General features: G+C 44.4%; 2 protein-coding genes across 2 annotated transcripts in view; both read right to left on the bottom strand.

Moving 5' to 3' along the window:
- Window positions 1-27732, bottom strand: part of Nop5 (nop5 ribonucleoprotein) — a 263260-nt gene that overhangs the window by 185959 nt on the left and 49569 nt on the right. The window lies entirely within an intron of this gene.
- Window positions 19649-22537, bottom strand: LOC143347555 (uncharacterized). Its single transcript, XM_076776804.1, is given in 4 exon segments — window positions 19649-19807; window positions 20066-20611; window positions 21554-22034; window positions 22101-22537. Coding segments are annotated over 4 exon segments (1623 nt in total).

Genomic DNA, 27732 nt, shown 5'->3' with positions numbered 1-27732 from the left:
GCGCCATGCTCGGCAGCGAGGAGAAGTGGAGGGCCGTGGCCTCCTTCTGCGAGAACGTAATGTTGCAGAAGGAGGCCGCGGGGAGGGAGCGCGAGCTTCAGCGACGCGCTGAAGCTCGCGCTCGTGCGGTTGCCCGAGGTCGTCGCCCGGTCGCGAGGCGTCGCGGGCGGCCGCCTCGGCGTGGCGGATGACCTAGGCTGGGAGGGGGGTCCTGAGGGGACCCTCCTCCCGCCAGGCGGCGCTGGGTCGGACCGGTTGGGGGTAGGAGTGCCTCCCCCTCCCGGTCCGACGCAAGGGGAGGCACCCTCGGCGGTCTGGTGCGGCCATGAACGCCCGGCCGCCGAGGGGTGGAAACGGGGTCGCGGGCGGTTGCGAGTTGGAGCTCGCAGCCGCCACTAAACGCGGCCCCGGGACGGATAGCGGCGGGATGGAGTGGCCCCGTCCCGCCGCTATGAGGCAGTGTGTCTACTGGGGGGACCGATTGTCCCCCCGGGGGATGGGCGCGAAAGCGCGGGCACGGGGAGGATACCGGAAGAATGCTTCGAGCGATTCCCGGTATCCTCCCAAAGCGTGCCGAAGGGTCACCGTGGGGTTTTTAGTGGGTAGGTCCCGCGTCTGTCGTTGTACTGGCGCGGGGAATCCCACACACCCCTCCCACCTCTCCCCAAGGAGGTGGGAGGGAGTCTTTCGAAGATTTTCCCCACGACAAAAAAAAAAAAAAGTAAGCAAACCGTAAGCCAGAAGGAAAGCAGTAAGCTAGTATGTGAGCTACAAGCAAGTAAGCAGTAAGCAAGCAAGCATTAAACTAGTAAACAAGGAGCAAGCTAGAAAGAAAGCAGTAAGCTAGTAAGCAAGAAGTAAGCTAGTAAGGACGCAGTAAGCTAGTAAACAAGCAGTAAGCTGGAAGGAAAGCAGTAAGCTGGTACGCAAGCTGTAAGCTAGTAAGTAAGCAGTAAGCTAGTAGGCAAACAGTAAGATAGTAAGCAAGCACTAAGCTACTATGCAAGCAGTAAGTTAGATAGCAAGCAGTATGCTAGTAACCAGGCAGTAAGCTAGTAATTAAGCAGTAAGCTAGTAAGGTAGCAGTAATCTAGTAACTAGCAGTAAGCAAGCAAGCAGTAAGCTAAAAAGAAAGTAGGAAGCTCTTAAGCAAGCAGTAAGCTAGTAAGCAAGCAGTAAGTTAGATAGCAAGCAGTATGCTAGTAACCAGGCAGTAAGCTAGTAATTAAGCAGTAAGCTAGTAAGGTAGCAGTAATCTAGTAACTAGCAGTAAGCAAGCAAGCAGTAAGCTAAAAAGAAAGTAGGAAGCTCTTAAGCAAGCAGTAAGCTAGTAAGCAAGCAGTAAGCTTTAAGAAGCAGGTAGCTAAGAAGTAAGCAATAAGTTAGTAAGTAAGCAGTGAGCTAGAAAAGAAGCAGCAGGCTAGTTAGCAAGCAGTAAGCTAGTAACCAAGTTGTAAGCTAGAAGGAAAGCAGTAAGCAAGTAAGAGAAGTCTGCCTTATTAGGCTAATCTTGACTTCATCGTTCGTTTGTTAGTCAGTTCTGTTGTTTTTTCTGACTGGGAACTGGGAATATTGTGGTACCACTGCGGAACAGTCGCTTATATCGGATCTCGGTCCGCATGTTAGAAAATTCTGCCGGTTATGTCTGCACAAGGAATCGGGTCTTGCCTTTTTCGTTCATTTCATGGTCAGTTCTGGTTTGTTCTAGCTAGAAGCTCGTAATACTGTGGTACCACAGCGAAACAGTCGTTTATATAGAGTCTCGGTCTGTATTTTAAGAAATTCCGACGGTTAGGTCTGCATCCGGAATCAAATCTTGTATTTTTCGTCCATTTGTTGTTCAGTTTAGGGTTCGTTCTGGTTAGGACTCCGGAATACTGTGGTACCACAGGGAAACAGTCGTTTGTTTCGGATCTCACCTGTAATTTAGAAAATTCCGGCCGTTAGGTCTGTATCAGGAATGAAGCCTTGTCTTTTTCGTCGATTTATTGGTCAGTTCAGAGTTCGTTCTGACTAGAAATCCGGGCCTAGCCGGGTCCTACCGTTGACAGATGGTTGATAACGACAAACCGGGTAGCCTGTCTTACAGGATGAGACAGGTGCTCACCGTGCATGGTTGCTTTGGTGAGTACCTGTGACGAATCGGGAAGGAGCCGACGACGGTGTGCCACCATTGTGGTGATGCCCAGGATACGGCGCAGCACACGCTGGAAGCCTGCCCAGCGCCTGGGTAGATGAGCTCTGTGTTCTGGAATAGGAAGTTGGGCAGGACCTCTTACTGGCCACCGTAGTGGATAAGATGGTGGTCAGCAAGAGGGCATCGCAAGTGGTGGCCTCCTTCTGCGAGGTAGTCATGTCGCAGAAGGAGGCCGCCGAGTGAGGTCGCGTGCGGGCCGTGCATCCAGCTCGAAGAGGGAAGGCCGGAGAGGGATTAGGGCGAGGCGTCCTTCGCGTCCTGGCCCCTCTCGTAGCCTTGATGTACATGTCTCTCTCACCTTCCTCCATCCTTATTCCTTCACCCTCCCACTTTCCTCTTTCCTTATTCCTTCCCTCTCCCACCTTCCTTATCCTTGGTGGGCCTCCAAGACGTGAGGCGACCCGTCAGCGCACTCCTCCGGCCACCACAACTGTGGCTACAGGAATGACAGGTCGCCCCTGGGGTCTGCAGGTACTCCATGCAAGAGGCCCGTGTACCGAAGGCAACTTCAGGGCCGCGGACGTTGTGTGACATGGCGGCCGTAGCGGAGAAATCAGGGAGGAAAGGACACGTTCGTCCTTCCCCCTGGGATGAGCCTCGACAGGCATGGCGTGGCGGTGGATTCTGTGATGGGTCACTACAGTTCCGGGTAGTGTGGCCAGATCGGGCATAATTGAGTGCATCGAAATCGACAATAGTGATGACGAGCTTCCTTAGCGTCTAACGGAGTGGTGAGGATAGCAAATATATACTACCGCATGTGTCACGTGTACGTGAGCTCGGCATTTCGCGCAACTTCGAGAAAATGATAATAAACGCCAGTGTATCTTTCCTTTTTGCTCTTGTAACAGCTGAAATACGACCTAGCGATAATCGGCATACGATTCCAAGTCTCGACTTTTCCAGCATTTTTACTTTCTGACCTATGTAAGGTATAAGGATAGTATCATAATGAAAAAAAATTTCGAAGATTTTTGTTAGCGGAAATATACGTTTTAAGATCCCCTGATCATATTGTAACTATTAAAAAAAAAAGAAATTTTTTTTGTTTCTATGCTATTAACATGATTGTGTCTAAACAACTAAATGAATTTGTAGCGGTGTGAATGGAATGTAAATAGCAAGTGAGTAGTACGACTGTTGAGAATGCATGCTCAATGACTGAAAGTGTGGATGTAAAGGAAGAAAAACAAAGAAAAGAACAATGCGAAGCGGCATGCGAGCGCGGACAAGCATAACAAAGCGAGCCGTCTAACAATAGAGATCGAAGTGCAATGAATAATTAACAAAAGAGAAAAGCGCTTGTTTTATTAAAACTAGACCAAGTTATATAAGAAATTTCAATAACGCAAAGAAAATTTCGAATGTTTTTGTTAGCAAAAATACACGTTTTAAGAGTTCTTGATCATATTATGGTTATTAAAAAAAAGAAATTTTTTTTCTCTGCCTATTTACGCCAGTACATACGTATGCTATTATCAAGATTGCGTCTAAACAGCCAAATGAATTTCAGTGAAACTTTACATTTAGGTTTTATGTTCCCGTTTCAAGGTCTAATTAGATTTTGAGCGTGACCAGCGCCCAGATAATGATAATTGTTTAAATGTCGTGTTAATTGACGGATTTGAAAACTGTTTAGAAAAATATTCAATTTAACGTGAACTATAACTGAGAACCATAAATTCCTCGTACGGTATTGTTTTTCGTGTACGCAACATATCAGAGACTTTCTGATGCGTAGATCGGTACACAGAACGATACAGGTTAGGAAAACCAAACACGACCTTTGCCTGTTCTTAGTCACGTGATCGACCCAACAACGTTTACTTGGGATCGATCGTCGAAGATCCATAAACAGAGAGGGTAGAGGAATATTTAAATTAAGAAGAGATAGACATTGAAGAGCAGGGATAGCGCCGCAAGGTGGTGATTTCCCCCCTCGTGGTCGCGACTGCGGATGTCTGTTCGCTTCTTAACATAGAGACTCGACAGCTGGTCCCCGCAGCGAGCAGATCGACCACAGATTCCGCTCCGCGACGAAACCAGATTCTCCGAAAATGGTTCTGAGAACACTCGAACCTTTCGTTGAAAATGTTCTATTGCTGCTCGCAATTAATTAAATCGGTGAGGCATTTTACCAGTCCCGATTAACGACTGTATAATCTCGCCGAATTGCACGTGACGCTTGAGCTATGCGGCCATGAGAAAGGAAACGAGGAAAATCATCGTTTCCCGTACGTCGAAACTCCAGTCACAACTAGGGACTACGGCCCACTCAATACTGATCTTTCGCACGGACTGCTGCATTTGACACGGTCGTGCGACAAGTTGAATTGTCCACACGGTTTTGTATAACACCCCTATGGTGGTTTCTGGCCGATACCATTCGTGGGCTCGCCGTTTCTCCTGTCGGAGCTAAGAAATTCCGGACTTCCTAGCTTTCGACCTGCTCGAGCAACGCTCCTTGACCGCCAGTGAGTACTTACGCTGTGCGTAGACCAACGCATAATGAGCACCGTGGTGTATGCTCCTTTAAACGTAAGACGCTACGTGCGTCGTTAAGGTTACATCACACCGTGTCTTATACGCATACGAGAACGGTGAGAAACTGCGGATTGGGCAGCATTTGGAGCCTTACAACTTCCACTTGTTGTCCTTTCCTGCGGCATTCAACCATCGCGAAAAAGCGGAGAATTGAGAAATTAAATCTCTTCTTCCGCACTGCGATAGAACGGTGCTCGATTAATGAGAACGTTCATATACAGTCCACTAAGACATAGCTCAGTTCGTCGAGCAGTTCTGTAATCCCCGCTCCTGAGTGCGACCAGCACAGACAAGAGCGTGCGAGATAAAGCCAGACAGGCAACGAAACAAGCGTTACTAGGTATTTAAACCGAGCCTTGTCTTTCCTTGCTACAGAACATCGCGAACTGAGCCGCGAGCAGCGGCAGGTTTTTTCCCCCAGACGTCGAGACGACGTCTAGGCGGTTTTTCTCCTTTTTCTTTCATTGAAGATTAAAATAAAAGTTAAATTAAATTATACAAATTTAAGTGCACCAATTTTTTTAGTCCTTTTTCCCAGTGTCCTTTCCCTCGTAATCCGGACCCCCGTTAGACCAGAATAACCCCCTAAGGGTGGTTAGGTCTTTAAACAGCAATAAACTTCCAAAAAATCAGATTCTTGCATGCAAAATTGATAAGCCGAATTTTATTACATTTGGATCAACTGGTTTTTTTTATTGTTAAATTATTAAAATCTTTTGAGGTTGCTCCGCAAATGTAACATTTCATGGTTGATACCGTGTTAGCGACAGCATTGCATACTTACCATCGACCATTGCCTGTATCAGTGTGTGTTTAATAGACACTGTACTTTCTGTAATCGGAAATAATTATAGTAACTAATTAGAATATCAATCTCTGTTGAACGTCGTAGGTGATCGTTTGGTCAGTGTATTGCGGATACACTGTTCGATTACACACTGTAACCGAATCACATTGAAACTACTCTATATGATGCAGCTAGTCGGTGGAGCACTTCCTAGAGACTTCGGTTGTCGATGATTGGAATGGAAAATTTGAGAGATGGGAAGATGTGGGAGGATACAATTTTGTAATTGGATATTGGAGAAGTCGTGGGATGGTTATTTTGGAGAAAAAGTAGGAGGAAAATGGAAAGACGATCGGGACGAAGGGGTGATCGTGGAAAAAGAAAGTCGAGGTCGTTGCAAGGGATGACAGGCCTAAGTTGTAAAACTATTTCTAAATTTGAAGAGGTCTCTGGCGATCAAATGTCGCTATTGTCCGTGGTCTTGTATCGGCACGTACCGGCTACAGGGGTTCCTTTGCCCTGGGTCTAAATGGTTATGTCTTCACGTTGCATTCCGTTGCGACGCAACAATCTCTTAACAGATATTTGAAATCGTTCTTTCATTACCATCTATTAGAGTATTGGTTAATTTGTCGATTTGTTTTTGTATATAATCTATTTGATCTCTAATAATATGCGGAGTTCCTTTTTGAAATATTATTCGGATTGGGCGGCAGTAGTGAGGTGTTGACGGAAACAGATTTTGCCATATAATTTTTTTTCCTAACAATAAATACAAACATTTTTTTAATAAAAAAAAAATTGTATCTGTAAAGTAATACAGTTTTAGGTTTGAATTGTTGCATTTATCACAAATTAATCGCAATGGCAACATCGAAGTTTGAAATATTTGAGCATCCCTATCATTTTCTTTTTCAAATTTTTGTTTATATTCCACTTGTTGTGAACCGTCACACCCCCACTTATTAATTAATTCTAGTTCATGCTGATTTTCTTCTAATCTTGGTAATACGTCTTCTAAATATTTCACTAATCGTGTCGCTGTTTGATCTAGTAAATCTTGTACATTTACTTCGGCACATCTATCTGTCACATAAAAGGCTTCTGGCTTTGGATAACAGTGACCCATTTCATGACGTAATTTTTTATACGACGGAAATAATGTCCTGTCACAACTCCTTATAATTTCATACTGCCTTCGCGACAAATCAAAAACAATAGAAATGTCGAGGATGGAGAAAGAAGGGGCGTAAATATACATACATAGCCTAGTCTCCGTAGGTTTTTTAAGGGCAATAATAGTAGATGAGTAAGGAGAGTTCGAAGCCGTGGTCCCCTGAAGGAGGTGCGAGGGAGGGGTAATCGAGGGCGAGAGTGTGAGGGGAGGGGCCCACACGTCGGAGTAGGGGGGGGGGGTCCGTGGTGGGACCGTCGGTGGTGAGGGGTGGGGGAGGCGCCCTGGTGTTCGGGTGGCGGGTCGGTAACTATTACCGTCAGTAATTAGTATCAATAGTCGGTAATTAGTATCAACGGTTGGTAATTATCAGAGGTTAGTAAAAAAGAAAGAGGTAATTATCAGAGGTTAGTAAAAAAGAAAGAGGTAATTGCCAGAGGTTAGTAAAACAGAAGGGGAAAGAAATTAGATGTCTCTGGTAAAAAAAAGAAGAGGTAATTATCAGAGGCAATTTGGCGGGCGGAATTTTTATGTCACGTGTTCTTCTTCTGCGAAAAGTGCAACTTTTGCAAAGCGTTTTAGATTTATGGATCCACGAATTGTGCGAGTTATTGAGTCCTAGCCATTTTACATACACACTGTTCCCCTTCTTACGCAATACTTTTTCAACTAGATACACGTCGGAATTAGCAACGCGTTGCAACTCGTCTTCATAGAATCCTCTGGCAATTGGTTTTTCCTAAACATCTTTCAGCAGATACGTTGTGGGATTAGTTTTCTCACACGTACTGCATCCCCCACTTTGAATCGTGCAGGAGCGGCAATTTTTACATGATTATACACCATTGTTAAGAGCTTAGCGGCGTTTGTTGGTGTAACATCAATTGGTCGCATACCGATAGTTCGATGCTTTCGCGCGTTGTAATTTCATATGAGATGCTGCAGCGAGTCGATCCATTTATAATTTCCATTAAGCGTAAACAGTTTCCACATGCTGTTTTTGAGCGTACGATTGAACCGCTCGACGACTAACGCTTTCATCACTGAATACGTTGAATAATGATTTATATTGTATTTTGACAAAAGTTTTTGCACGTTTGCGTTGTAAAATTCCTTTCCTTTGTCAGTCTGCAAATTTTTCGGATACCTTCCACTGTCTCCGATTATCTTCCCGATCGCTGTAGAAACTTCATTTCCATTCTTGGTCTTGAGGGGTATAGCCCACGCATGCTTAATCAACACATAGATAACAGTGAGTATGTAATGGAAGCCTCTGTTATATCGCGTATAAGGCCGCACCTCGACCACATCTGCTTGCCATAGGTCGTCGTACCCATGTACTATGACACATTGATATATGACAAAAATTGGAAAAGGCCTGTTAAATCGCGTTATAAATGCACTTCCAATTGAATTACATATTCCAGTTTATCAGTTTTGTGGTCCTGGGGCACATTTAGAGAAACGTTTGGCGCGAGGAGATCAAGGTATCAATCCGCTGGACGTTGCATGCCGCGAGCATGATATAGCGTATTCGCAAAATGACGATCTCGTAAAACGACACGTGGCTGACAACATCCTAGCAGCAAAAGCGCGAGAACGCATTACCGCGGTTCTCGGTTCATTGGTCGGAGGGGCAGCAGGAGTCGCGAAGGTCGTGAAGGATAAGAAGGCAATGTAGCGTCAGCTAGAAGAAATGAAACGTCATAATCTCGCCATGGAAGGCCACGGACTTCATCTCGCGCCATACAAACGCGGACGAGGAGTTTCAAAGAGGAAAAAAAAAGTCAAAATTGAAATGCCTGAAGGCGTAACCTAAAACATACAATTGCAGCAACTGGCAAAGCGTATGCGTATTCCGTATTTCAGAGGTATTTTTATGCGCAATACTTTACCAACAGATGCGATACGCAGGAACGAGAGCGGAATCGTAAATTTGGATACTGTTGAGGGACCAGGTACTCATTGGGTGGCATATGCAAAACGGGGAACATGTGCCATATATTTCGATAGTTTTGGCAATCTTCAGCCACCAAGGGAATTGATGCAATATTTGAAGAATAGTGTAATGGCGTATAATCACATGCCTTATCAGCGCTATAATTAAAGCAATTGTGGACAGCTGTCTTTACAGTTTCTGCAGACGGTTGACAATCAATTTAAGGACAGTCATTGCATGCTTTAACTCCAGTATCCATTTGAACATGTCGCTGACGTTAACGTTCACCGGGCAAAGTAGCATTCTCGCAGTAAGCTATTTCCCAGCCATCGATTTGAGCAATGGTGGTTACGAGCTCGGTCTTATGGACTTTGTGACTTATTACTCGGTATTGAATGTAAATTTGTCAAATAATAAATTTTACTACGATAACGATGATAAAGAAATTATTATTCCTGAGGGATTTTATGAGCTGGACGACATTCGCATGTATTTGCAACGATCGCTTTCACGGGGTAATGAAGGGAACCCCTTAATACTTAGAGCTAACAACAATATTGTTGCGCCGGGGCGGGGCGTTTTTCTAGAAACTCATGTTAACACAACACAAATTCAACATAACACAACTGTAAACGCAAACTATAAACTTTATTGACAATGTTGCTTTTAATACGTTCGTTCGTCACGAGATCTATCGCAGTTCTCTTCTTCAAATCGTTGCCGGTTTCTCAGCAACCGGAAGGCACCGGATCTCGCATCCGCTCGTTCGTAGGGGCAGCTTTACATCGTTGCGGAACAGCCTTCACGTTGCCGCAACGATGCATCTTCAATCCGTCGCAACACTGTTCCCCCTCTTCAAAACGCGGACGTCCCGACCGCGGCAGATTCAGCTCAGACTGGCAACTTCAATACGAGCTTCTAACCTCCGAATCTGCCTCGAATTTCCAACACCTCTGTCTGTAAAGTAGGTAAACTAATAGATCGAACATTTACCTGAGTGGCCTTTAACAGACAGTCAGCGCCTTGACATTCGTCCTTCGTCCCAAGGAAAACCACTCAAAAACCTTGAGCAAGACGCCGGTGTAACCTTCGGAATACTTCGTCTGAACTCAGACTTCTTCGAGGATGAGGAAATCCCGAGGCTCCTCGCCCTTCCCCTTGAATTCTTGCGGCTTGCGCGCTTCTTTCTTGAGGGCTTCCCGGATGCGGATTCCCCCCAGCCTTAGGAGAGAACTTCCCATGGGATGTTCCCCGATCTCCAAGGAGAATTTCCTCGAAGATCGGTTGTGGAACATACCACAATTCCGCCGTCCGACCGTCTGTGCCCCACTCCGCTATTAGAGTCGAGCATGACTGGGGGGCGACCCTCCCCGGGGAGAATCGCACTTCCCCGGTCGTTCTGACCTGCGGAAATGGAGAGTCCTCCGCGGCCGGTAAGAAAACCCGATCCTCACCTTCTGCGATGAAACGTCCTCTTCTTGGGTGAAGATGTCGGCCATCTTCCTCGACCCTCACCTCGCAGTATCTTCGCAGGGGGCCTCTCGTGAATCGTACCGGGCTAGACGATTCACATGCACAACCCTTGATTTGGACTTCAGGGAACGGACTATCCGGTAAATCAACTCATTCAGCCGATTTTTCACCTCGTAGGGTCCTTCCCAGTCGTATTGGAGCTTCGGGCATCTTCCCTTCGTCCTTCGAGGATTGTATAGCCACACCTTCTCTCCTGGAGCAAAGGAAATTGATCTCGAGAACGAATCATACCACGATTTCGTCCTCTCCGAACAAATTCGCATCCGCTGTCGAACGAATTTGTGAACTTCTTCGATCCTTTTCTTGGTTTCCTCAATGAAATCATCTTTATCCTTTCTCTCAGCAGGAACAGCTCCTCTTAGAAGATCCAGAGAAAGGCGCAGCTCCCGTCCCGTGAGGACCATCGACGGAGTATTCTGTGTCACTTCATATTGCGAGGAACGATAAGCAAGCAAAAACGTTGGAATCCATTCGTCCCAGTCCTTTTGATGTTCTGCAACAAACTGAGACAAATATCGCAACAAGGTTCTAATCATCCGTTCAACGAGCCCGTCCGACTGAGGGTGTAATGGAGTTGTCCTTGTGTTCTTGATTCCAAGTATCTTCATTAGTTCCCTGAAGATGCTTGATTCGAAACTCCGACCCTGATCAGAATGCAGCTCTAGCGGAACTCCATGTCGGCTTATCACTTCCTTCAGCAACGCCGTGGAAATCGTTGTCGCCCGCTGGTTGGGAAGTGAAATAACCTCTGGCCACTTCGAAAAATAATCCATCACAACCAACGCGAATCTATTCTCAGCGAAAGACCTCGGCAGGGGACCAACAACGTCGAGCGCTATCCTCTCAAAAGGTGCTCCTACGTTATAAACCTTCATGGTTCTTCTTCCCTTCTCCGCAGGTGCTTTCCTCGCAGAACAGCTATGGCACCGGCGACACCAATTTTCCACGTCCCGACGGTGGTTTGGCCAAAAGAAGCGCTGTCGAATTTTCGCCAATGTCTTCCTCACCCCAAAGTGTCCTCCAGAAGGCGCATCATGGCATTCCTGAAGGGCTTCGGCAATTTTGCTTTTCGGTACAACCAATAACCGATTGAACTCATTTCCATCAGCAGATTCCCACCTCCGGAACAATAATCCACATTGTACTTCCAAGGAATCCCACGTTTTCCAAAAGTACTTCGCTTCAGGGGAAAGTGCTGAAACATCCTGCCAAGTAGGCTTATTCTCTTCAATCTTCGCTTGTCGAATAAATCGCAGATCCTCATCCTCGTCTTGGGCCTTAATCCAATCTTCCGTCTTCGCAGATACGCAGGTGGTCCTGAGAATAAGATGCTCTTCTTCGCGATCTTGCTCCAGACGTAAGCAGCGTTTGCATTGCAAAGCTTCGCATGGTCCCCTGGAAAGGCTGTCTGCATTCCCGTGGTTCTTTCCTTCACGATGTTTGATCTCGAACTCGTACTGTTGAAGACGCTCTATCCATCTTGCAGTTTGTCCTTCGGGATTCTTGAAAGAGAGGAGCCATTTTAAGGAAGCATGATCCGTCCTCACCAAGAACTTGCGGCCATAGAGGTAATGGTGGAAATGCTCAATGGATTTTACGATGGCTAATAGTTCCCTTCTTGTCACACAATAATTTCTTTCCGCCTTTCCCAGCACCTTCGAGAAATACGCAATCACCTTTTCTTGCCCATCTTGAATCTGGGAAAGGACTGCACCAATTCCATTGCTTGATGCGTCGGTGTCCAAGATGAAATCCGCATCAGGCAAGGGGTAAACCAAGATAGGGGACTTCACAAGATGTGTCTTCAAGTCTTCGAATACCTTCTGGCATTCCTCTGTCCATTGGAAAGAAATCTTGCTCTCCGTCAAACGATACAAGGGCTTTGCAATCGCTGAAAAGTTTCGGACAAATTTCCTGTAATAAGTGCAAAGTTCTAAGAAACTTCGCAGTTCCGTCTGATTCTTGGGTACAGGCCATTCCCGTACCGCGGCTATCTTCTCGGGGTCCGTCTTAACGCCTTGTTCAGAAACCATGTGACCGAGGTATTTAACCTCCCGGCAAAAGAAATTGCATTTCTTCGGGCTCATGACCAATTTCACCTTGCGCAGGCGGGTGCAAACTTTCCTCAAATTTTCAATTTCCTCCTCGAAACTTCTTCCGAAAATTATAACATCGTCCAGGTATACCAGACAGATTTTCCAGCTTAAATCCGTCAGTACCGTATCCATAAGACGTTCGAAAGTAGCAGGAGCATTGCAGAGTCCAAACGACATCACCTTGAATTGCCGAAGACCAGTACCAACACAAAAGGCGGTTTTCTCCTTATCCTCTCCGTGTACAGCAATTTGCCAGTAGCCACTTTGCAAATCTATCGTCGAGAACCAGGTTGCACCAGCCAGGGCATCTAGCGTGTCCTGAATCCTGGGAAGCGGATAGGAGTCCTTCTTCGAGACTTCGTTAAGACGACGATAGTCTACACAGAATCGGGTGCTTCCATCCTTCTTCTTCACCAGTACAATTGGAGAAGACCATGGACTTCCTGATTTCTCAATTACTCCCTGCCTTTCCATTTTCGCAAGCAGCTCTTCAACTTCACCACGGCGATGTATAGGCAAACGCCGCGTTGGTTGTTTAATCGGACGATGATCCCCAGTGTCAATTCTGTGTTGAACGACATCGCATCTTCCTACTTGATCGGGATCCCTTGCGAAAACGTCTTGAAATTCGTTTAATAACTTTCGGAATTCAGTCTTCTGCTGTTCGGAAAAGTCAACAGAGCAACATCCATACAGATCTTGAAGAAATTCCGGAGTAGAAGCTTCATTCTTCATTTCCGCAAGCATCAAGACCCGGTCTTCAGGATGATTCCTCTTCAAATCCATATCTTGATGTCCTTTAATCCGGAGTTTTCCTAGGATGAAATCCAGCTGGCAAGAATGCTTTCGGAGAAAGTTCGTTCCTAAAATGCATTCTTCAACCATTTCAATCAAAAGAAAATCTTCCTCGGTTCGGAGGCTTCCAATGGTAACAGAGAAACGTCGTTTTCCTAGAATTTGTAACTTTTCACCGGAAACAGAGTAAATGTTAATGTTTTCTTGTACTCCCGCCGCACAAGACTTGTCATTCTTGTGAAATTTCATTAAGTTCACACTTGAGCCCGTGTCGATGACGAACCGACACCTCCTTCCCTCGACGGTTCCCTCGACGCTAGTCGAATCTTCTGACAAGTTTGTCTTCCTTACAACGGGGGTAGAAGAAAACGAAGCCGGAGTCTCCCCCTTTACGCTGACTTCTTCAAGTTTCCCTTCTTCATGTTCTTCTTAGGACAGTCTCGCTGCATATGTCCAGTTTGTTTACAATTCCAACATTCCACGATCCTCTTGTTACCATCCTCCTTGCCCAAAAGTTTTCCTTCTTTGTCCTGAAATCTCCGTTTGCGGGGCTCTCCCCTCGAAAAAGAAAAAGGTTTGAATGACCGTTCGGGCCTAACGTACGGCGTCGATACTGCCTCGACGGCTTCAATTTCGAGAGCCCTCACGACGGCGGCTCGCAACGAAATGAAACCGCCGAGTCGCAAGGTCCGCCTCATCTCTTCATTGACCAGCGCAGCAATGAATTGAGAGGCCGCGAGCTTGTCTCTGACTTCTGTCGGACAATCGCCGAACGCAGCTTGTGCCAGCCTTTCAATCTCTGCTGCGAAATCGGAGATGGACTCTCCTCTCCGTTGTTTATAATTTTGGAACCTTACGTAATTTAAATTAGCGAAATTTTTCATTCCATAACGGAATTCCAAAGCCGAAATCAACGCGGTATAATCGAAGCGTCTTTCAACGGGGAGAGTCGTCAAAATGCTTCGAGCCGGCCCCTCCAACGATGAGACCAAGGCCAACGCCTTCCTTGGTCCATCCCATCCGTTCGCCTCCGCAACGGTCTCGAATTGAATCTTGTACTCTTCCCAACAAGATTTTCCATCAAACACAGAGGGTTTCAGAGTGTAACCCAAATCGGAAACACTCTGATTTACCCTTCTCCTACTTTGAGGGACCGACTGTGAAGCTGAAAGGCCCGCGAGCCTGTCAGAAGTAACAGGCTCGCGCTCCCTATCGCGGACCGTGGCTCCCGAAAGCCGTTCTAATAGTCGCTCAACATTTGAGGATAGGACCTGATACTGGTCTTCGACAGCTCCGATCCTCTCCTCGACGGCAGCGTCTCTGGCCGAAGCGGCAGCCCTCTCCATTGTCCGCCTCTCTTCGGCTCGCTCCCGTTCCTCAACAAATAAGCGTTGCTGCTCCTGGAACTGCGTTGCGAGGTTCCGCGGCAGTCCTTTTAAGAGCACCTCCAACGACGAAAAAGTCTCCGCCCTGGCAGCAGAACGAGTCGTAATCCCGCTTCTGGCACCACTGTTGCGCCGGGGCGGGGCGTTTTTCCAGAAACTCATGTTAACACAACACAAATTCAACGTAACACAACTGTCAACGCAAACTATGAACTTTATTGACAATCATGCTTTTAATACGTTCGTTCGTCACGAGATCTATCGCAGATCTCTTCTTCAAATCGTTGCCGGTTTCTCAGCAACCGGAAGGCACCGGATCTCGCATCCGCTCGTTCGTAGGGGCAGCTTCACATCGTTGCGGAACAGCCTTCACGTTGCCGCAACGATGCATCTTCAATCCGTCGCAACAATATGATGAAGAGCGAAATCAAGTGTGATTACAGCATAAATTTTACCAAACCCAATACTGTTGGCTCATTGCTAGGGTTTTCGGCGAATCGGGTGCTACAACCGCGCACACGATACATGAGTTTTCGCCTACCGTTCCACCAGGATATAAGATATCGGGAAGACCAACACAGATCATTTACCTTCCGATTACTGCACGAAGCATTTCGGATTTGACGATTCGCGTTGTGAATCAAGACGGTCAATTGCTCGATTTTCGAGGGGAACAGATCGTCGTTCGACTGCATGTGCGGAGACAACGACTCTAGTGGGAAATGCTTGTGCTGAACGAAGCGGAGCAGGTGAAACAGACGACGCGTAGAAACAAAGTGAAGACAATTCGATCGCTTGCACACCACACTGTATCGAATATTGACTGTCTAAAACCATCAGGCGAGAAGACAATTCGATCAACCAAGAAACTTACTGCATCGAATGTTGAATTTCTGAAATCGTTGGGTTTTGTTGTACGAAATGGCTAATATCTTAGACATTGGAAGCGAACCTATCTTTGACGACCGCATCGTCAAGATTGAGACTCACACGTACAACCCATACGCCAACACAACGTTTGGACACAACGACGAGATACGAATACTTATACAACAGCAGGATTTATACACGTTACCATGTGAGAGCTTTCTATACGTTGAAGGAAGATTCACAGTAAAGAAGTCAAACAAAGTGTCCGAAGCATATCTCGGAAATAATTGTGTTGCGTTTCTGTTTGATGAAATTCGATATGAACTTGGTGTGGAGGTCGATCGTAACAGAAACGTTGGAATAACAAGTACCATCAAAACCTTTGTGTCCTCAACATATGACAAATCGCTAATTTTATGGAATGCTGGATGGGCCTTACAATCAAACATACCAACAGGTTACTTTAACTTTTGTGTACCACTCAACATGCTGTTAGGGTTTTGCGAAGATTACAAGCGTATAGTAGTCAACGCTCGACATGAACTCATTCTTATACGCGCTTGCAGTGATAACAATTGCATAGTTGCAAATTCCGCGCTGGAGCCGGAGATCGAATTACTAAAGATACAGTGGCGAATGCCGCGCATTATACTGAATGATACGAATAAACTATCGATGTTGCGAATTTTGGAAAGCGGGTAATACTTAAGCATGAGTTTTCGTTCGTAGAACCTGTACGAGTACCCATTATTGCAAAGTACAACAAAACATTCATGGGCTGTTAAAACTGTAACTCAGTAACTGGAGAAACCGCGATACGTCATTTTTGCGCTGCAGACTGGTCGAAAGAACATCATGTCTAAAAATGCGAGCAACTTCGATGAATGTAACTTGACCAACGTGAAACTTTATCTAAACTCTGACTTTTATCCTTGCGATAACTTGAATCTTGATTTTGATAAAAACAGATATGCTATTCTTTTTGATATGTATGCACATTTTCGTAAAGCTTATTACGGATACGACTGTTACGAAACGCTTTGCAACAGAGAGAACTTTTCGTTGTATGGACCGTTTGTAGTAATTGATTGCTCGCGACAGAACGAATCAATCAAGAGTGCCACCGTACATGTGCGAATAGAATTTGATTGTAAAGAAAACGTGCCAGCAAATACTACCGCGTATTGTCCTATTTTGCACGATCGTGTCGTCGAATACTGTCCACTGTCCAACGTTGTGCGCAAAATCACATAAACTGCAACATCAGCAATATCTGTAATATGTAAGAGATGGACATATCGCATTGAGACAAAGTTTCAAAGATATTGTCGCGATGGTGCCAACGTTTGTTGATATACAAGAGTTCATCAACAACACCGCGTTTATTGTAAAGGAAGTGGCGGTGCTGAGAAAAGGAAGCATTCTCGCACATTATATCTTCCAAAGCCCACATCCTTGGAATATACTGTCTGCAGCCGATAAATCACGGGCTACTTGGGTGATGAAAAACCATCATGAGTTGTCGTGGGAGGATGGCTTCGTTCCATACAGCATGGCGAAACAATTGATTACAACGGCAATAGCGGATGAAGATGCAAGGACTGCCATGTATGTCAAGGGACGTCAAAAACTAGGATGGTTGACAAATTTGATGGAGGATATTGAAACCATTGATGCTGATTACAAAGATATCGAGTGTTTGAAAAATCTTGATCGTGTTAATACATTGCGATGCGACAACCATGAAAAGACTTATGCTTTACAAAATGTATTTAAATTGTACAACTGGTGGTTGAAATACCGGAAATAAATGTATTTTTTTGTTTTTAAAATGCACTTTTACATCATTTTTAAAGAGACATCTAATTCCTTTTTCCCACCTTCGTAGCAATTTTATAAAATTATGAACTTTCAGAATACATCTTAAATTTCTTCAATTTATACAAGTTAATGAGCAATGCGGTGTTTGGTAAAACTATGGAAAATGTATGCAATCATGTCGGTGTAAAATTAGTAACAACTTGGGGGAGGGAGGTGTGGTATGGAGACACTGATCACAATACCATGTATACAGGGTGTTCGGCCACCCCTGGAAAAAATTTTAATGGGGGATTCTAGAGGCCAAAATAAGACGAAAATCAAAAATACCAATTTGTCGATGGAGGCTTCGTTAAAAAGTTATTAACAATTAAATTCAAAAATTTCAAATCGTTCTTGAAAAATTATTTTCGTTTGCGGGGGTTAATCACAATCATTTTTGGTGAATACACATACCTCCGAAATCCTATCCACTTTCGAGAAAAAAAATCGGGTAGGTGTTAAAATTTTTCGGCGGGAAAAAAAATTTCAAATCGTTCTGGAAAAATTATGTTCGGTTGCGGGAGTCAATTACAATCATTTTTGGTAAATAGATATATCCCTGAAATCTTGCGCATTTTCGAGAAAAAAATTCAGTACGGGCGGAACTTGAAACGTTAATAACTTTTTAACGAAGCCTCCATTAACAAATTGGTATTCTTGATTTTCGTCTTATTTTGGCCTCTAGAATCCCCTATTAAAATTTTTCCCAGGGGTGGTCGAACACCCTGTATATATAAATTGTTTTATTACATACTATAATTACAAAAAGGATTAATAAAAAATTATTAAGAAATGTATAAAAAATGACTAAAATATATATCTGTAAAATATATATAATAACAAAAATATAATAATAATAAAATATATACAATGATAAAAAAAAATATATGTTTAATATGGTATATTACATATGATCACCGGCCGCACCGGTATCTCGTGGGGGGGGGGAGTCCTAATACATAATACCCCACAATTTCGCGTATTGCTTCGATTGTAGATTTTCGTATGGTACAATTGGCAATGTGCCATACTATAAGTTCGCGCATACCCCGCCACAAGCAAATGTTCGGGGCCGCGGTCATAGTTTATTGCTTCATGAGACGGAAGCATGTTGAAACAATTCTTGCAAATTCGTTCATTTTCCTACCCCCCCCCCCCCCCCGCCCCTCCAACACCTGCCTCCTCAAAGATAGTCTCGTAGTTGTATAATCCCATACAGGGATGGGTGTAATAATGTCTCCGCATATGTATTTCTCATACCCCGATCATCAATGGTTATGATACCTGCCGTGAGACGAGAATGTTCATATTAAAATATTATGCCACTATGTTGTGTAATTGAGGTTGTTAAAATATGGTGTGGGCTATTTTGATAAAAAAATAATTATTTTTGTTTACATACCAAGATTCCATCTATCAGCGATCATTATTGTTGTTATTGTTGTTGTTGTTCACTTTTTTACTGTTGTAAGGGAGGGTTACGTGTCCTGGAGGGGACGGCGAGGAAAACGTGAACAGATTGGGAGAGGATGGTGGTAAGGGGTAGATGGGGAAGGTGTGGGTGCTTAAGAAGACACTGACCACTTTGGTGGATGCAGGAGTCAGCCCGGAGGTGGACTCGTGTTTATTTGACTTCTCGTACAAAAGTCCGACGTCGGAGGTTGCTAGACTTTGGCTCAGTGCGCGGGGCATTGAGTAGTCCTTCCGGAACGGTGGTGGGGCGCTCTCCTGCAGTTTGGCACATCCGCGTAGGAGCCGGCACTGAGGAGCTTTCCCGAGCGAGTATACGCGACTGTTAGCCGATAGGTTTTCCAGCAGTTTGGCACGTCCGCGTAGGAGCCGGCACTGTGGAGCTTCTCTGACTTAGTCGGATAGAGACTGTCGAACATGGGCCTGAGGGCCCGTATTTATACTCGGGGTAGCGCGCTAGCGCTGACCTGGGCCGCCGCTGATTGGTCGCGACCCTTTCTATTTTTAGCGTTACCCGAGTATTTTGGCGAGAGCTACGTCGGTGTTTTATCCTAGTTAAAACTAAGGGCGCGGGGTATTGGCGAAAGTCGCGTCGTCGTTCTTATATCTATTAAGTCGCGTTACACTGTTGAATTTTTCTACTATAAATGGCATGGGCTGGTCGTACAACAGTTTATGTAGTAAATTGTTCGGGTGGGGAGGACTTGGTCTTCTTCTTCTTAGAAATGGGAGTGATACTCGCTCGTATCTGCTAGTAGTTTTCTACCGTTAGTAGAATTGTATGCCCCCAGCTTCTCCCACAGCGTTCTGCAAACTTCGCGTTCTTGGATCTTTCATGGAGTTACAACCATATGTATACTGGTACGTCTAAAGCGGTATTTTGTAATGTCTCCATGGCAGCGTCTCGGTCGAATATGATACAATATATCGTTTGTCATTGTGCGGCCTCAGAGCAATTTTTGTTTCTGATATTGTGTACACTTCATGTAACGTGGATCTCATACACGATTAGTTCGTGCTACAACATTACTCCTAACACCTTTCACCTTTTTCGTATCATTCTTGCCATCAACTTGCAAGGCATACATCTTTGCTCTCAATCCGATAAATTCAGTCATAATCGCACCATTATTTTCGTCTTTCATTAAACCTGGTACCTTCTTATTGACGAGCGGAATACCATATCGATTATCTGTGGGATAATCGCTCGTGTCAAAGCGGGCAATGTCACGTATCATAAGTTCATAAATATTGTTACATTCGATGTGGTAAAATAGACTGTCTGTATCGATGTACATAATTTTACATTTCTTGCTATGTGCGGGTAACATGTAATCATGATGGAATTCATACAAACAAACTTTAGATATATCTAGTATACACATACCCTCATAGATTGGTTTGTTAAATTTTACTGACAGTTTACGCAATTCGATTACAACTAAGTCTTCCGAAAATATGCTGCGACTGCGGAAATTTGGTTTAGCGATCAGTGCCTCCGCACAGTATCTCCCTTCCCATTTTGTTACTAATTTTACATGTACATGATTGCGCACATTCTTCTTAGTTTTGCCGAACACTGCATTATTCATTAACTTGTATAAATTTTTCCCAAAATCATTTGTAGCAAGAGATCTGAATTTTGTATTTAGTTCGATGTAATCGCGAAGCCATGGAGATTGTGAAAACTGTAATATGCGGTGAACTTCAGTTACGCGAAGGCCGTGACGAATGCATTGCTGTAGATTGCGGTACTGTACTACGTAACGCTTCTTATCGTATAGTGTCGCGAGGAGCTTTTCCTGACGCTGGCCAGGCGGTTTACCACGCGCTGGACAGAACGGTAGGTCAGTGTGCGCATCATGCAGATGTTGTGGATACTCCAGGTCGACTTCCAAAATATACCCCATCGATGAGTCTAACGCTATGACCATTACATTTGTATCTTTGTTGTTAGCCCACTGAAAATTGGCGTATGGTAATGGTTGACACATTGCCCAGCCGTACAAATTATTTACATCGAAATACATGAGATATGATGACGGTTGCGATGGATCATACGATTGCATGTACTTGTTGTTGGCTCGTGCACGTGTGTTGGAACATTGACTCAAACCATCACGTATACCACGTTCGATGAATAGGACCATGTCGATATCGGTAAGAAGTTCGAAATTGATACGTGTATGCTTCAGCATGGTATCCCACGTAAAACCAGGCAGAGTATAATAGTGCGCAGGATCGAGTCCATAACTTGTGATGCAATCATTGCGAAAATTTTCAAAAATATCAGCCAACAGCGAGACATCAGTCTTTAGATACAAATCGCTATACTCGCCGAGCGTGTGAATAAAGAACCGGGTCCACATGTTGACGGCGTACACGTAGTCGTTTTCGGATACTGTATCACCAGTCAAGGAGCTGTAAAATGAATTACGCGATGGCAAACATGATTGCTCCAACTTTTCGATACAGTCAATGTACTCATACGGAAACACGCCCTTCCGTGTCAATAAATCAAAATCTTCCGCAGATAACTTTTGAAACTCGGATCGTATAATTTGAAGATGATCTTTACTCAGAAAAGATACCAATTTTTCAAGACTTGTATCTAAAAAGTTAAACGAATCCATGAATTGCAATTTTATGCATCTGCGCGAGTTCGATTCTTCATCCGTGTTTTCAATGTATTTTGTTAATGAAATATACTTTTCTTTTGTTATTGGCAATACAGTGATGTCAACCTCGAATGCTGTGGCCATCACTTTGATAATAAAATGTGAATCATAACCAGATAAATTGTGATAGATCACGGGAATGACAAACGCGTCTTTATAATTTAGATTGTGATTTGAATGCGCGGGTCCTCTGTATCGACCGGTCAAATGACAATGATCGCGTACCTGCTTGTCATCTCGCGCAGACGGTGTTTCGCATATGTGACAGTGTGTTGCAGTATTAAAATTTCGTAATTGTTCAGTTGATAAATTTTCCATGGGTACATTGGTCGATAAAATGGACTTTACACGATATGAGAAATCTTGAAGTTGTCTCACAAACCATGACACGCAATCAGGATCGCGACGCTATTGAAACATAGATAATGAATCGTCGTACGAGCACCGCACATAATATCCCACACTAAATACTCGATGATGCTGGTACGTGTATTTTGACGCTTCTCGATCAGTAGCCGTTTTCTCCAGGATACATTCTAGATTGGCATACACGATAAACGGAACACGCTCTTTCCTGCTGTAGTTACTGAAGCTAAGCCACTTGCTGCCATCATCATTTGGTAATATGATTGCGCAATCATTCATCTTCTCACAATCCATGGTGTGAGCTTCTATTTTCACATTCGAACTAAAGTAGTGCAAGCATCTGCAATAAGAGATATAATTTTTATCTAACAAAAAATATTTAGAAAGAATTTATATATATACATACCTATCGCAAAAGTATTTTCTGCCATCATGTTTACTCAATTGTGTGCACACGAGGCGAAATAAATTCTTGATCCACACGAAATGTCCCACGTTGTTTGCTCCTTCGAAATACAACAAATTGACATGCTTCATCTTCTTATCGGCGACTCGTATCGGTAGCACCTTCTTTTTCTCAATGCTATAGACGTTGATGGAGATGTTGTTGACATGTTCAATCTTTTTAATTTGGTTCAATGTCATTGGAAATTCAATATCTTGGATATTCAACACTGTTGTATAATGAGGATATGACGATGCCCGATATACATGGCTTTTGGCTGGATGCACAGCAGCCACCACCGACCACGCGAAACATGCGTTGCTCGTCGAGCGTACGTTGATTACAGCTTTCTTTAGTCGTATCTCTCGCGGTAATTGCATGGTACATCCCACATGCATTGACATAAATTTATTTACATTAACAATTAAATTAAGTATACGTGACAGTGACCACCCACTATCGCGTTCCTGAAACTCGTCTAAGGATGCTAGAATGGGTTCGATGACGCGCAAATCATACCATTCGCGTAGATCGGACAAGCGAAAAAGTTCACAGTTTTTTGTGTTAACACTTTTGTTTGCACGTTTGTTACCAGCCACAAATTCACCGTTAAGTATAGTATTTATTTTTACACTGTTATGATTCAACACAATGTTCTGCACATGATCGAGTACAATGTCCCTTGCATCTTCGAGAAAATTGCGAGGCTCTATGTGGTTAGAATTTATCTCCACACCGGTCAATATACGGTTAGTGAAAGTTGTCTCAATTTCACGCCATCTGAGTCTTGCACTGTGTCCTGCACCCACATGTACAAATCGATTACGTGTCGAATCTTTCAGACTTTCCAATCTAGCGATACGAGCAATCAATGATTGTTTTTTGCCGATTGAGAGTCGCGATCTCTTGATTCGGCTTTGTTCCTCCAAAGAATTGAGATAATCATCAAATCGATGTTCCCATATACTGTATTCTTCCCTCGACCTTAATTGAGCGGCCTGCTCGTACAGCTCTTGATGATCCATACTGCCGTCTTTGTGTGGACGTGAACAGTGATGCACGCGATATATTACAAAATCTGCGTCTCGATGATGCTGTCGGTGATGCTCGCGATATATTAAAGAAATCTGTGCTCGCGATTACAATGTTATACGTTTTTGCAAAAGTTACCAATAACTCGTACCGTGGATCCCTTGATGTTTTAAATCATCAAAAGGCATCTAATTTCTTTCCCGCGGTAAGGCTCTCGATATATTACAAAAATCCAAATGCAATGTTATACGTTTTGCAGAAGTTGTATGTTTGCACGTGTTCAAGGTAATCTAAAGGCATTTGCAAAAGTTGCACTTTTCGCAGAAGAACACGTGACATAAAAATTCCGTCCACCACATTGCCTCTGATAATTAACTCTTCTTTTTTTTACCAGAGACATCTAATTTCTTTCCCCTTCTTTTTTACCAACCTCTGGCAACTACCTCTTTCTTTTTTACTAACCTCTGATAAGTACCAACCGTTAATACTAATTACCGACCATTGATACTAATTACTGATCGTTGGTAATAGTTACCGACCATTAATACTAATTACCGACCCCCCACCCCGATATCTGGGCCCCTTCCCTACACCTCACCCCCGACAGACCCTCCGCGCTCGCCTCCCACTTCGACGTGTGGGCCCCCACCCCTCTCGCCCTCGATTACCCCCTCTCCCGCAACCCTCCTCGGGGGTCCATGGTTTCGAACTCTCCTTACTCATCTACTAATAATTAAAAATCAAACTCTATTGCATGAATAGCAGTCAATTTAATTTATTCCATTTTACAGTAATGAATTCAGTGGGGAATAAAAAAAAGGGCAAGACGAATGTGGACGTTTCAATATACGGCGTATGGTAATTGTTTAAAGATCGAGTTAATCCGATTTGATTTAAACCTGAAATAATTCATTAGTCGTTTTGTTTTCGATATACGCGACCGACTAGAATATTCTAGGTCGATGCGTCCGCGATTCGAAACATAAGGCAGCAGAAAAAACCTCGCTTCTCGGGTTTTTCTGTAAGCCACGCGAACGCTACAGTAACGTTCAATTTCGAACACGCGGGTTGAACGCTCGACCATAGAGAAGGTACGAAAATTATACGTTAGACAGAGACGGACGAGAGACACGGCGACAGCGCCGCGTGTCGAAGGATTCCTCCTCTCACGCGTACATTTTGGCAGCTTGTGCTCGTCCATCACTTGCAATTGAAATCCTGCTGAGCGCACATCGGCAATCGATCACGCTCCGTAGAATCTAAGAGAATCTCCGAAAAGTTTCGAGTTCTTCGAACTTTCGTCGAGACATATCTCGTGATCAATCAGCTGATTCAGTCACGTATTCGAATAGTTCGAGTTATTCGAACTTTCGGTAAGCGGACAAGCGACGTATAGCGGTAGCTTCACTGGTTTAGATTGCGTAAGCAAACTCATACTAGTAACCTACGCGCAATTCCGTTTTGTCGAATCAGCTAGTTAATCGATTAGGTCGTGAGTACGACCCGGTTAAAAGGCTGCGGAAACTTGTTGGGATCAACGTGATTTTCCCTCAGCAGTGAACTTCGGTTCGCGTCAGCCTGACTTTTCCGCGGACTGCTGCAAACAGCGGTCGTGTGAGAGGCATCGAGATTATGACTCGATCTTCCCTTGTTTGTCGAACGGTCTTGCACACATCTATAGGGGCCTTCGTGACGTATATACCCTGGGTGGACTTGCCGTCTTCCAGTCGGAGCGTGGGACGAGTTATTCCAAGCCCAACTTCCGGCGATCAGCTAAAGCGCTGTTCACTGACCGCCAGTCCTGTACGGCCACTGTGCGTAGAATGCGACTTGTAAAGCACCGTGGTGTTATAGTCCCAATCGTAAGTCGTCAAGTGCGCCGTTTAAAGACTGCACCACACCGTGTTCCGTACGCATAAACGAAGACGGTAAGGGGCCGAGGACCGGGTGACGGTTGGAGTCTTACAACCTCCCTCTAATCGCCCTTTCCTGCGACAATCAAGTGTTGCAGCCGCCAAAGAAATGAGACTGGATCTCGTCTTCACGAAATAATAACAGAGCGATTCTCGATTTAAAGGGAACGCTCAGATGAACATACAGTCCACTAGTTTAGCTGCGTATCGCGGTGACAGAGATTCCCGCTCCTGAGTGCGACAAGCACGAACCAGGAACGAGCGAAGAAGAGTAAGACACACAACGTGACTCACGTCGATAGGTATTTCACGCCTATTCGTGTCTCTTTCTGTTACAGGGCCTCATCTGGCAGAAACATAAACAACGGCTGGCAGCTGCCGACTTTCCACCTGCATCCGTTGGATTAAACAAAAAAAAAAGAATAAATGGCTTAGCCGAAAAATAAAAATTCAATTGTATCTCTTATTTTCCTTCAGTTCCTTCTCTCGAGATCCGGACCTCCGTTAGGCGAGGTATTTCAAACCTCCTCCCCCGATCAGTAATGTTACAAATAAATAAGGATTTTTTACATTCTAATGAGAGAAGGGAAATGAAGATCTATCAGATTTACATTGAACGGTAACATGCACGTTATTGTTTTTCCAATATTTCAATTATTTCATTATGTAAATTTTGTTGGAATAAATGCACCCACTTCTTTCTGTTAATATATTTATTATAACAATGATAAAAATAACATATAAAGGTCTTTGTTAGAATAGGGAGGGTTCAAATATTTTATTTGAATGTCTCGTCTAACGGAGATCCGGATCACGAGGGAGAGGACGTTGGAAAAGTAAGAATTGCACGTTTAATTTATTTTCGCTTCGTCGATAACTTGACGAAGCCGTTTATTTTATTTTCAACGCAACAGAACTTTGACTCTTAATTTTTGTTTGTATTTCTTCCTAGGCCTCGAACGTCTGGCCGTTGTCTGGCCGGAAAAAAACTGTCGATTGGCCCGGCGGTTCGTGTCACGCTGTACTGAAACAAAAGAGACGAAACTATACGTAAATACTCGGTAACGTTAGTCACGTTGTCCGTCTCGTTTTAATATTCTCGCGCTCCTGTTTGTGCTTGTCGCACTTAAGAGTGGGGAACTCAGCCGCTGCGTTACGCAGCTAAGCTAGGGGACTGTATGTGTGAACGTTTCCTTTAAACTAGGAAACGTTTGATTGCAGTTTGGGAAGGCGAGAATCAATCTCGATTTTTCCACAACTGCATGTCTGGACTGTCGTAGGAGAGGTTAACAGAGAGAAGTTGTGAGGCTCCAACTGTTTGCCTGCTCCTCGTCTTCTCACCATTCTCGTAATGCGTGCGGGTGTGGTGCAGTACCTTAACGGCGCATGCAGCGACTGACAATTAAGGTACGTTCACCACGGCGCTATTTGAGCGGAGTTCTACGACCAGTATCCGTACACACTGGCAATGAGTGAACCGCGCTCTAGCTGGTCGCTGGATGCCGGAACTCAAAGGTTGTTCCGAACATCGACAGGAGGACGGCAAGTCCACTCAGGGTATATACGCCACGAAGACCCCTATAGGTGGGGGTTTAACCGTTCGACAGTCAAGGGAGGTTCGAGAATCAAACTCGATACCTCGGACACGACCTCTGATTGCAGTGATACGTGCCTGAATTCAGACTGATGTGGATTATAGCCACCGCTGAATGGAAATCTCGTATTATAATCCACGAGATTTTACAGTCTTGTTGATATGGTCGTAGCCCGACCTGATCTGTTTTGAATTATAAACGGGTTGCGGAAAGATTCACGGTAAGGGATTGTTTCACAATCCGTTCTCGTATTGAGTCCTTCCCGTCCACGTTTATGGTTGCTTTTGATTCGAATTGTAAACGGGTTATGGAAGGATGCACGGTAAGGGATTGTTTTACAATCCGTTCTCGTATTGAGTCCTTCCTTTTCGTTTACAAGTTCGTTGGTTCGAAGTGTAAACGGGTTACGAAAGGATTCACGGTAAGGGATTGTTTCACAATCCGTTCTTGTATTGAGTCCTTCCTTTTTGTTTACGATTTCTTCGTGTTAAATGGTAAACGGGTTGAATAAGGAATCACGGTAAGGGATTGGTTCACAATCCGTTCTCGTATTGATTCCTTTCCTCGTTTACGATTTCTTTGGTTTAAACTGTAAATGGGTTGCGGAAGGATTCACGGTAAGGGATTGTTTCACAATCCGTTCTCGTATTCAGTCCTTCCTTTTCCACGTTTACAATTTCTTCGAAAGTTCGAATAACTCGTAACTATTCGGTCGTATTGGAATGTCCGTGGAGCGGGGTCGTATGCCCATGTGCTCCCTGCCGGTTCCAGATTAAGAGTGACGGACGAGCACGGACAGTCAAAAATGTTCGCTCGAAGGGTGAAACCTCCGTAGAGCGGCGCTGTAGACGTTTTTTTGAGTCCGTCTTTATCTAATACAAAATTGTCGTACCTTCTCTAGACACGCGCGTCGAAACTTTCGTTTCGAAATTGTGCGTTACGTAGTCGATCGCGTGATGTTTCGAAAAAACCCGAGTGCGACTGTTTTTCTATCCCGTACTCTTACATACGCCGAAAAACAATACCGGGTGACGAATTTTATTCTACTTTAGA

The sequence above is a fragment of the Colletes latitarsis genome, chromosome 2 (assembly GCF_051014445.1).
Source record: "Colletes latitarsis isolate SP2378_abdomen chromosome 2, iyColLati1, whole genome shotgun sequence".
NCBI classification, from domain to species: domain Eukaryota; kingdom Metazoa; phylum Arthropoda; class Insecta; order Hymenoptera; family Colletidae; genus Colletes; species Colletes latitarsis.
The sequence above is the reverse complement of the archived record's forward strand: the minus strand, read 5'-3'. Positions and strand labels throughout refer to the sequence as shown.